General features: G+C 42.0%; 1 protein-coding gene across 1 annotated transcript in view; it reads left to right on the forward strand.

Annotated features, from left to right (window-relative positions):
- Window positions 1-4,325: 4,325 nt before the first annotated feature.
- Window positions 4,326-12,624, forward strand: part of LOC120058689 (forkhead box protein J3-like) — a 48,092-nt gene continuing 39,793 nt past the window's right edge. Inside the window, exon 1 of the mRNA XM_039007434.1 lies at window positions 4,326-4,740. Within this exon, the coding sequence (XP_038863362.1) occupies window positions 4,390-4,740 (351 nt within the window). The 5' untranslated portion in view covers window positions 4,326-4,389. The remainder of the gene's footprint in view (window positions 4,741-12,624) is intronic.

A 12,624-nucleotide genomic window follows, 5' to 3' on the forward strand; every position in this document is an offset into this window, starting at 1 on the left:
TTTATACATGTAACGAGTTCAAACAGGTGCAGTTAATACAGGTAATGAGTGGAGAACAGGAGGGCTTCTTAAAGAAAAACTAACAGGTCTGTGGGAGCCGGAATTATTACTGGTTGGTAGGTGATCAAATACTTATGTCATGCAATAAAATGCAAATTAATTACTTAAAAGTCATACAATGTGATTTTCTGGATTTTTGTTTTAGATTCCGTCTCTCACAGTTGAAGTGTACCAATGATAAAAATTACAGACCTCTAGATGCTTTGTAAGTAGGAAAACCTGCAAAATCGTCAGTGTATCAAATACTTGTTCTCCCCACTGTAAATCCACAGTAAAAACGAGTCCTATATCGACATAACCTGAAAGGCCGCTCAGCAATGAAGAATCCACTGCTCCAAAACCACCACAAAAAAGCCAGACTACGGTTTGCAATTGCACATGGGGACAAAGATCTTACTTTTTGGAGAAATGTCCTCTGGTCTGATGAAACAAAAAATAACTGTTTGGCCATCGTTATGTTTGGAGGAAAAAGGGGGAGGCTTGCAAGCTGAAGAACACCATCCCAACCATGAAGCACGGGGGGTGGCAGCATCATGTTGTGGGGGTGCTTTGCTGCAGGAGGAACTGTGCACTTCACAAAATAGATGTCATCATGAGGAGGAAAATTATGTGGATATATTGAAGTAACATCTCAAGACATCAGTAAGTTAAAGCTTGGTCACAATTGTTTGTTCCAAATGGACAATGACCCCAAGTATACTTCCAATGTTGTGGCAGAATGGCTTATGGACAACAAAGTCAAGGTATTGGAGTGGCCATCACAAAGCCCTGACCTCAATCCTGTAGAAAATTTGTGGGCAGAACTGAAAAAGCGTGTGCGAGCAAGGAGGCCGACAAACCTGACTCGGTTACACCAGCTCTGTCAGGAGGATCGAGCCAAAATTCACCCAACTTATTGTGGGATGCTTGTGGAAGGCTACCCGAAACATTTGACCCAAGTTAAACAATTTAAAGGCAATGCTACCAAATACTAATTGAGTGTATGTAAACTTCTGACCCACTGGGAATGTGGTGAAAGAAATAAAAGCTTAAATAAACCATTCTCTCTACTATTATTCAGACATTTCACATTCTTAAAATAAAGTGGTGATCCTAACTGACCTAATACAGGACATTTTTACTAGGATTAAATGTCAGGAATTGGGAAAAACTGAGTTTAAATATATTTGGCTAAGGTGTATGTAAACTTCCGACTTCAACTGTAAAGGCAATGGCTTCTAGACTGGCAATCATTTGTGTATCTTTTCAAATAATTTATAGAAGCATGGGGTCTTTAGATGTGAGTCCTGTGATCATAGCCGTGTGAATTTATTTATTTTTTGCAGAAAATTTGTTGTCAAAGGGGGTGGCAAAACTCTTTTCTTTTTTTTTTGCCCGCGCTACAGTCGGCTATAACAGTCAGCTAATACAAGGCTAGTAAATGCCCAGTGCACTACTTCTTTGAGAACATGTCTCTTTAAAAACAATACAAATAATTTTTAGATTTTGTTCAGATTTTTCAGGGGGTGCTGCAGCACCCTCAGCACCCCTACTTCCCATCGGCTATGCTTGTGATTGTATTGGTGTCGTTGCTGTCACCACACTACTATGCATTTGAAAGGTTCCTTACTCACAGCCCAGCTGCAAGGAGAACGAGATAATCCCTCTGATGTGAAATTCATTGGAGGTTGTTATTCAATATTTGACATGAAATATCAATGTGTTTTATTAGATGTTTGTTTACATTTTAGTCATTTTAGCAGACGCTCATATCCAGAGCGACGTACAGGCGCAATTAGGGTTAAGTGCCTTGCTCAAGGGGACATGGACAGATTTTTCATGTAGTCGGCTCAGGGATTCAAACCAGCGCCCTTTCGGTTACTGGCACAGTGCTCTTAACCGCTTGTCTACCTACCTGATTGCCCCTTTAATGAATCCATTTGCAGACTTGGCACAAGCCCCTTCTATCCAAGGTATCAGGGTTCCCACAAGTCTTCCTGTTTTTGCCTGTAATTACTATGTGTCAAGTAACTCTCATGACAGGCAATTCTTCTATGGATGGCTGTGGTACAAGTTGTGGTTACATTCAGATATTTGATTTTGGAGCTTGCTTCATCATGGCTGAGCCGTGGTTACAGAAGCTAAATACCTCAGTTATGGTATTAACACACAACCACAAATCAGAGACAAGCTCTGAACCCTGTGTACCAATTGAGCCTGTGCTACGGAACTCAATGCTTCAAAATAGCTAGCCTATTTAACTGTTTTACTCTGGAAAGCTCAGTAAGGCGTGTCTCTGCAGACTTGAAGGAAAACAAATGAACTGTAACGGCACACTTGCTTCAGATACAATAGGCAGAGCGCTTCCAGGTATATGGGTTAGGGCAGTCACTGTGGGACTTGTTGACTGGGTAATCACTGTCTTTGTGTGTTCGGTCCCCTTTTTCCCAGAAGCAGTGTCATGCCCCCTCGCTGTTCTAGCGTATTACTCATCCTAGTGCCTCGCTATGCTAACACTATGCCATCACAACAGTCAAGCCCACGCTCTAAACTGCAACAACAACAGCAGCAGCAGCAGCAGCAACACAGCAGGTCGGGGCTTGTGGCAGCCTGATTTGCAGCTAAAGCCTACTCTTAATGAGGGGAAAAGAATAACTTGTGTTGTTTTTTTTTCCCTTCCCCATCCCCCTGCAGCAAAAAGGTGGACTAATTAAGATGGCTTCCTGGGATTGGGGGTCTGGCTCTGCTTTCTCTCACAGTGCCACTGTCAAGGGCCTTCAGGAAGAGACGGGGGTGGCGGTACAAAAGCTCACCCAGCATGTTTGGCTAGATGAATATGCGTTAAACATTTTTGTTTTTTCAACTTGTAATTAAACTGGTTTGCGGGCAGAGTATTGTCTTCGTTTTCTTCTCTTGTATGTTGCTCTCGAGGGTGATCTGCAGAAACCGAGTTTTGTATTCCTGGTAGACCGCCTTAGAAGTTTCAGGAGATGATACTGTGTGTGTGTGTGATTGCGTGGGCTGGTGTGTTTGTCTCTGTTTAAGGACACTTGAAGGTTGTATGGGCTCAGAGATGTACAGGTATCCTTTGGAGGCTTAGCTCTACTACTGACCAGGTTTTAGCCTGGAAATTGTATTTTCAGGGTTCAAGCAGGACATTGGTCCACACTGAAATGATTCTATACTCTGAAATAGATATTTTAGATTTTATTAATATATGAAGTGTTATTTTATCATGTTATTTGTGTACAGCAACATTTAGCCCTGCTTGTGTTCTTCTACATACCTTTGCGGATTATGGTACTGTGTGGATCTGAGTCTTACAAAAATAGCTGAAAACAAATTAAAAGTAGAGCCTTCTCTTCTGAAGCACTGTGGTTGTTTGTGGCAGAAGCGCTACTACCTTCAGGTCTGAAACTGAGAGGTGGGCCTGGACTTGACAGCAGAGTGGGGCACGTCGACAGAGAACAGTGGAGATTCTGGGTTTTCGGGTTCCTCTGGGGAGTTGGAATTCCTCCCGTGCTGTTCCCCCATTTGGCAGGCAGTTGTGAAAAAAATTCCCAAGCTTTTAGTCACTACGCAGATCGAGTTGCCGTTTCTACTTTGTTGGAGGGAGAATGACAGAAGCAAGCCAGATAGACAGAACTCCGACAGTGTTGCTGTTGTGGTGGGTGGCTTTGCGATAAAGTCATTTTTTTTTGTCACTAATGAGTGTTGTCAGCCAGGACTTGACAAACTCCCCTTTTGTGTGTGCTTTCTGTGTTACAGCATTGGCGCCTCAATGAGGAGCGTATGAACATGCACCATAGAAGGACTACTCTACCTTTCGGTTCAGTACATTCCACAGATGCTTGGGCCAGAGAAGAGATGTAAAGATACTAAAACAGTAAGAATTTGCTCAAATTAACTCAAATGACTTTGTTTGCTGATGCCTTTGTTTCTTTATTGTTAAATGTACAGCTTTGAGTGAAGTTGAAACTTAGAGGAAACAGTTTCTATGTAAAATATATGTTTGATATTGAGGGAGGCTATGACAGACACAGTATTTGCTGTGCTGAAATCTGGACCATTTCATGAAAAGAATCAAGAGCACCAAATCCCTCTCCTGACCATATCTGATCACGTACATACACTATCATCTCCTGACACTTCTATTCATCCGTAGTCCAGTCAGCTGCAGTGCATACCGTTTCATATCTGTTCATTTCTTCCTAGTTTTTCTGTTGTTTAGCAAACACCCTACTTTTCTTCTAGAATTCAGCCGGTGCCGCTGTGCAACAGCAATCCAGTGAGCGAAAGGAGAGCATCTCCCCACCCTGCCCCTGAGTCCCCCAACCCTTCACCACCATCATGACCTCTGAACTAGGGAGCAGCCTTACCTCCATGGACTGGCTTCCCCAGCTTACCATGCGGGCGGCCATCCAGAAATCCAATGCCGGGCACCAACACCACACTCACGTGTACCCCCATGGGCATCATGGCCACGGGCTGGGAAAGAAGAATGCCCCGCTGGACCAGGGAAACATGCTGGACCAGGAGGAGGTGGCCCAGCATAGGGATGGCAAACCACCCTACAGCTACGCCAGCCTTATCACCTTCGCCATTAACGGCTCGCCGCACAAGAGGATGACCCTCAGCGAGATCTACCAGTGGATCTGTGACAACTTCCCCTACTACCGGGAGGCTGGCAGCGGCTGGAAGGTAGGAGGTGGATATGGAAGAATGGCATTTGGTGTGTATTAACGGGATGGTTCACTTCAGATTCAGTTTATTCTAATGGAATTAGGTGGTGCTCATCTTTCCTATTAGTTTGGGATTGAGGTCTGCATATTTTTCTGATTGCATGATGTGGGATCTATGTAACCCACTTTTGAGGATACGAATGTCTGATAAACTTAGATTTTTGGTAAACTATCCCGTCAGGTACGTTTATACCTGTTACAGTAACGGGTCTTGTTGTGAGGACAGGATTTTACAAGTTCAATTAGCAGACTTGGTCTGACATAGTCCACCGTTTATCACCTTCTAAATTCAGTATAATGTATATTATAATCTGGGTAGTTTGGGTCCTAGATGCTGAAAGGTGTGGAATATCAGACAATATTATATGAGTATGACAAAACATTTTTTTTTTACTGTTCTAATTACTTTGTTAACCAGTTTATAATAGCACCTCTGGGGGTTTCTGGTATATGGCCAATATACAGTACCACGGCTAAGGGCTGTATCCAGGCACTACGTGTTGCGTCGTGCGTAAGAACAGCCCTAGGCCATATACCATAAATCCTCAGGCCTTATTGCTTGATTTCAATGTGATAAAAAAAATACATTGAATAAGTCTGAACCAGTTTTGACATTTTGTTTGAATGTTTGTTTCACATTTAATTGCTGCGCTGGTCTTGACTTTACAACTTGTCTCGGATGTATGAGGAAATATTACTGGTGACGGTCAGTCATTGCGACAGTTGTCAGATCCAACAGCAGAATGTGGAAAAAGCTTTGTGGAGGAGTACGGCAGTGAGTGACCGAGTGCATGTTCCATTCAGGTGGCATTAACAAATTATTAATGGTGCAATCTGCGATTTGTACATTAATTTAAAATGTTTTTACTTTAAATGTATTATATATGGATTGCAGCTTTCATGTAAATGGCATTGTATGAATCTAGGCAATATGATATGACATGCTTCTTTTACTTGAGAGGTGAGTGGAATCATCTGGAATCTTTTGGTTTAGTCTAGGGAATACCTCCCATTATTAATCACATGACAGAGGCTGTGCTTTTTCTGAGGAGGCTGCCTGGCTACAATGTCCCAAGTAGATGTGTCCCAAATGGCACCCTATTCCCTACAGGCCCTAGCCAGAAGTAGCACACCATATAGGGAATAGGATGCCATTTGGAACAAATCCACAACAATCTCCATTTAATCTCTTTTTTTCTCAGTGAGTGAAAATATCTTCCCTCTCCATGCTCCGTTCACAAACCTATGTTTATTCTCAGGATTTAATCTTCCTGAGCTAAATTGCATGCCAGCAGCTCAAAATGGTTTGTGATAAAAGTCTGTTTGTTTTGGTAGGGTTCCAAGCTTGTTGACATGGTCATGAGATTGCAGATTTCTTCTTTCATTTGCTCACAGAAAACCAAGAGAAATAGATTTTCTAGACCTTTCAGGTATTGTGATTCGTTTTTTCTTGAATTGTCAATGGTTTCTCTCTCAGTTCAGGCGGTTACGCCGTCATATGGGCAATATAACTCAGTCTTAAATAGGATAGGCATAATGCCCTCATTAATACGTGTGGTACTACAGATGTTTAAGATCTGTAAGCTTTCTCTGATGTGCTTATAAGTATTTATTTAAGTACCAAGAGTGGTATGTCTTCCACACAACAGTAATAAGTAGGGTTGACCCCAAATATTCTATTCTATTCCGATTCTATGAGAAATAACTGAGTTTTGGCGCAGATACAGTGACTAATGCTAGCTAACGTTAGCAACCATAGCTACTTAGCTGACATTTGTGGATTTGACGGATACCGTATTTGTTTTTAAATGGCAAATCTGATTCAAACCTCACAATTGGGATTCAGGGACAGCCCTAGTATTAGGGACGTTAATACAGACATCAATACTAAACTGAATCTATTGATCAACGATTTGTATTTATATTATTATTGTTTTTTAACTCTGCATTGTTGGGAAGTGCTCGTAAGCAAGCATTTCACAGTTGTCTCCACCCGTTGTATTTTGTGCATGTGACAAATACAATTTGATTTTCTTATTTAATTTTCTTTAGAAAAACACTTCTTCAGTACATTGGCCCTCTTGGGTATTATAATTGTCCTTGCATTGACAAGCTAGATGAATCACACGTGTACTTACATGTGTAAAAAGGCTACCCATATATCCACCATAAACATAAGAACCATCCTGAGGATTTAGCCTTTAATTTCCTCAAGACCAAACTAGACATCCTAGGAATACTCCAGATGACCAGATGATGAGATGCACAGAATAATCTGGCACGAGGACTGTTGAGGACTAATAGGCCGACTGCATACATGGCTCAGCCTCAAGCTGTAAACATTTAATCCCGGATGTACGTGGCCAGTGCAGAGGTGTTGTGGTTGAAACGGTGATCTGCATCAAAGTGAACGTGAACGAATTCATTACAGTCAAGGTGATTACTGTCAGCTGCAAACAGTGGGAGACAGACATGGAGCCCAAGCAGTGTCTGGATTCCTTGATTTGGAGAATATACTGTTGATGCTCAAGTAAAATAGCTTGTACAACACGCACGCACACTCACACAGACACTTACGCACACACACAGTCCACACACACACAGTCCACACACACACAGTCCACACACACACAGTCCACACACACACAGTCCACACACACACACACACACACACACACACACACACACACACACACACGAGTGAGTGTGTGAGTAAGAGAGACTCCCACTCAGGTAGGCATACGTGTGCAGTCTACAGATTACAGTAGGGCTGCTCAGCCAGAGGAGATGGGTAGTGGTGAGTTTACTACCCAGCACACGCACGCGTCTGCTCTGTATGATAATGTGGATGCACAGGCAGCAGAGAGGCCAGGTTGAAATCAGGCCAACGCTAACTCCTCTCCCATTTTGAACACAAGCGCATTAGCCACAGGATACACTGAGTGTAATCAGATAACTCGTCAAGGTCATAACACGTCCACATGGTATGAGGGAGCAGGACATGGGATGCATCCCAAATGGCACCCTATTCTCTTTATAGTGCACTACGTTTGACGGGGGCCCACGTAAACCTCTCACTCATTGGTCGATAACAGCATTTCTCATACACATAGGGCTCTGGTCAAAAGTGGTGTTCTACAAAAGGAAAAGGGCTCCATTTTGGACATGGACTCTGGTCAAAAGTAGTGCACTATAAAGGGAATAGGGTTCTAATTTGGAACAAGGGCCCTGTTCAACATTTGTGTGCTATATAAAGGCAATAGGGTGTTGTTTGGACTAGAGGTTGGCAGAGGTTGATTCCGGCAGGAATGGGAGAGAATTTCTAGTCAAGTTCGGAACAGGACAGGATTCCTTATTGATGTCACTTGTTAAATCCACTTCAATCAGTGTAGATGAAGGGGAGGAGACAGATTAAATAAGTATTTTTAAGTCTTGAGACAATTGAGACATGGATTGTGTACGTGTGCCATTCAGAGGGTGAATGGGCAAGACAAAAACATTTAAGTGCCTTTAAACAGGGCATGGTAGTAGGTGCCAGGTGCACCGCTTTGAGTGTGTCAAGAACTGCAACGCTGCTGGGTTTTTCACGCTCAACAGTTTTCTGTGTGTATGAAGAATGGTCCGCCACCCAAAGGACATCCAGCCAACGGCAGGCCAGTGTTCGAAAACGGGTCATTGATGAAAGAGGACAAAGGAGGCTGACACAAATTGTGCAGAGCAAGTTAGTCAACTGACATTTCAGTAGAATATTTCTGCCCAAAGACCAATAAAAGAATGCACAACTCGTTGTACCTTGACACGAATGGGTTATGGCAACCAACTTAAGTTCTACTTCTTTCAGCAAAAAACAAGAAACTGTAGTTGCAGTGGGCTAAGGAATGAAAATACTGGACACTGGAGAATTGGAAAAACATTGCCTGGTCTGACGAATTGAGACAGTTCTGAGGGCAAAAGGGGTGTAGCTCAATATTAGGAAGGTGTTCCTAATGTTTGGTAAACTCAGTGTAATTTAGTTAAGAAGAAGAAAATAAATGCTAATTTCCCCCTTCCGTCAACTCACTCTCATGCCTCGCTCCAGTTGTAGCCAGCCACTACTTTAACTTATATGCACACGGAGACCCACCATTACACATGCCCATATCCATGAGTTCATCCAACTCTGGGTAAGAGGAAGGGCTGCCTTCATTGCCCAAATCTCGTACTGTGGTTGTTATTAGCTGTGTGTGCAGGCAATGGTCTCGTGAGCGCTGAGCAGCAGCCAAACGAAGCAGTTGCTATGGCTACTCACAACCCAAGCGGGAGACAGACGATTTCCACTAGATGGCACAGCCACGAAGTCTAAATTGCCTGTATTGGAAAAATGCATGAACACTAAAATGAAATTTTAGGTTAGGGTTAGGCAGTGTGATTAAGGTTAGGTGGGGTTTATGACTTTGACTGTGGTAACTAGTGATGACCGGGACAAACAAACAGCAGTTAATGGAGGAAGTTATTTCTGATTTCCGCTTGTAAAAATGGGCACCGAGGGATTTTTAGCGGGATGGGACAGGAACATTTCCGGGGTTATAGAACTGTTGCGGGATCAGGACTGTACGGGGATTTGTTATTTTCTTTACAGGACAAGTCGGGACAGGAATACATTTTCACTCCTGTGTCAACCTCTAATTTGACATCCCAACTGCTATTCTGATACCAGCTGTTATGGAAAGGGGTGCTCTGCTTTATAAGCAGTAGGCCTAATATAAATGTGTGTTTTATGTCACATTGAGCTATGATATAATGTGTTTTACATGCATACCTACATATGTACTGTGTTTTATAGAGCTTTTATAAACTTCTGGAACTGTGGTTTTGATTCATAAACTGTTGTCTTTTCTCTTTGAAACCTTTTGTGAAGTGCACATATGCTCATCAGTTGAAAAGCATATGATCAGTGTTGCATCCCGGTAGAAAACCGAGAAATCGGATTTGACTATGCAATGTTTCAATCAGTGTTCTTTTTTTTTTTTTGCAAATTTTTTTTGCTATTCAGTTGTCATTAGGTGGCATCATATGAACTGGACTTGTAGCTCCCGTGCAGAATGCCTCATATTCCTTCTAGATAACATATTGGGGTGCAGTCTTCGCCGGCTGATTTCTCTCATGTTTTTTCTCTCAGCCCCGTCCTTCTTTAGATTCCATAGTGCCTGGCTCTACTTTCTCATGCCCTGTTCTCTGCCCTTGCAGCCTTTTCACATCGCTGTGTCCTTCCACCCCACACGGCCTAGGCCCTCTTCACGAGAACACGTAATCAGTGCCAGTGGAATTCACCACAGGCATTTCCTCTCGTCTCACTAGTCAATATTAGTGTTTCTCTTACCATTATTATCATCAGCGGGCATGAAAGCCTGCTGAAGGGACTAGGATGAAAATGAATATGCATCAAATACTAACCTTAAGTTGGAATTGAAACTGTAACAACACAAGTTTGCCTGTCCTTATGTAAATCTAGATGTAATGCTGCTGTGCCTGCCCCTGTGGTCCTGCTACCAGTCTTGCTGCCTGCCCTTACAGCCAGATAATTGGCTCTGAATTAGCGCCCCTAATGTGACGGTGCAAAAGGCTGCTCTGATGGCCTTTGGCCTTTCAATGGACGCCACGTGTCACACCAAATGATATAAAATTAGCAAGGGTCATGGATTTTATTCTGGATTTTATTTTCAACAGTTGGTTTTAGAATAATGGGGATGAATGCATCAGTGATTTTTGCGCTCATGGGACTACTTTTTGGGTCTGGGGGCAAAGGACAGTACAGTAAAAACGGCGTCTTTGATTGGTCCTTTGTGTGTGTGTGCGACGGAGTGTCTAAAATGCATATTTTGTCATATATATATATATATAGTCTATATGGATATTTTATTGTGTTTTTCTCTTTCGTCTTGTTTACTCTCTGTTGCCTGGCAACACAGACATAGCTGTAGCCTCTTGCATGCATCCCAGCATCCCCTGTTAACATGTTACGCATGTCCTGTCTGCCAGCCAGATGTGTGTGTGTGTCTCCACGCACCTGTTCCTTAGGCTCCACTGTCAACCTTTCTTGGCTATTACAGACTACTACACATGGTCTCCTGTATAGTAGAAACATTTGCACACATTATTAAAACTTAGATAAGATTTTTATTTGAAAGATTTTTTTTTATTGTGGATGAGGATGAATTTGTGGTGGCTCCTGATTTACATATGTTACGTTTATGTGCTTGTTGACAGACATGCGGCACAACGTATTATCATTGACCACCGTAACTCTTGTTGAACAGCGGCCTTAAAAGCACTGTTTGTTAAATCTGCCCCTCTATGTGCCCAGATTTCATTCCCAAATATTTCATACTAATCAGTATTATCAGTCTGTATTTATGTTGTAATTAAAAGTGTGAGGTATTTCCCTGGTTCTATTCACAGGAGGATAGGCATACGTCCAATGTCATATTTCCTTCATTATTCACCTAGGGTTGTTATTCTCTGATATGTCTAATAATAGGGGTGGTGTTGATTTCAAAAGGGGCTGGAATGCAACAATTACAAGGCTGCATCTGGGATTTGGCATAGTTGATAGAGTATACAGTATGTCATACCTGTGCAATGTTAACGACCCTCTGCATTGCAAGGTGAATAAGGGTTTTTAATGTAATTATATTGCATTAAATTGAATATTATGACAGTGGCATCAGTAAGTTGGGTCTTCATTTTGTTAGGAGGTAGGGAGGATATGTTTGTCTGGATGTGACATTAGGGTGTTGAAATACTTGATGCAGCACAGAGGAGTTTAGGCAGTAGGATCTGATTCATTAAAACATGTATGTACAACCACTGATAGGTGAGATGACTGGATAGACAAATTCACTTGGGAAAAGAGACAAGGAGTTAATGAAAATATACTATTTAGGCATTCTATATTTAGGGCCCAATAAAATCTGTTGTATTTTTTGACCAATTCTGTATTTTGTTTTTCCAGGTTTCAGATACTTCCCAGTTTTACAGGATTTTGCTCTCAAAATTACACTTTAAAAAAAATAGAAGAACAACTTAATTTGATGTTCTAAGTCCACAGCCATTGCCTAAACCACATCAGGAGACCCCGTTTGAGGTCTAGGAATTTTTGGGGAAATGTTTGGGTGTAGATACCCTTTAATTCAAGTGTGTAACAGCAAGAGATTTTAAGTAGAACACAGGTGATGCTAGAGTTTGCTTAACAAATCACCACTGGATTGATGCAAATTATAATGATATCATTCTGCCAGGTATGTCACGCCCTGACCTTAGTTATCTTTGTTTTCTTTATTATTTTGGTTAGGTCAGGGTGTGACGAGGGTGGTATGTGTGTTTTGTCTTGTCTAGGGTTTTTTGTATATCTGGGGTTTTGGTATTGTCTAGGTATATGTAGGTCTATGGTGGCCTGAATTGGTTCCCAATCAGAGACAGCTGTTTATCGTTGTCTCTGATTGGGGATCCTATTTTGGTTTTGTGGGTTATTGTCTATGTGATGTTGCATGTCAGCACTTGTGTCTTATAGCGTTCACGGTTTGTTATTTTGTATAGTTTGTTCAGTATTCTTCGTTATTAAAAGGAAGATGTATTATCATCACGCTGCGCCTTGGTCTCCTCACTACGACGAACGTGACACGGTAGGGATAGACTACTTTTGTAGTTAACATTTCATTGAGGAGTTTTTGGGAAAGCCTTTCCATCTACCAGAAAATGGTTGTCATTCGCATCATTGCTAACGACTACACAAAGTGGTAGACAAATGCTGCGTCATTGCCTCTTGAGAAAGTTGAAGGAAAATACGAATCACTTAAGCATTTTA

This window comes from Salvelinus namaycush, chromosome 14 (genome assembly GCF_016432855.1).
Source record: "Salvelinus namaycush isolate Seneca chromosome 14, SaNama_1.0, whole genome shotgun sequence".
NCBI classification, from domain to species: Eukaryota; Metazoa; Chordata; class Actinopteri; order Salmoniformes; family Salmonidae; genus Salvelinus; species Salvelinus namaycush.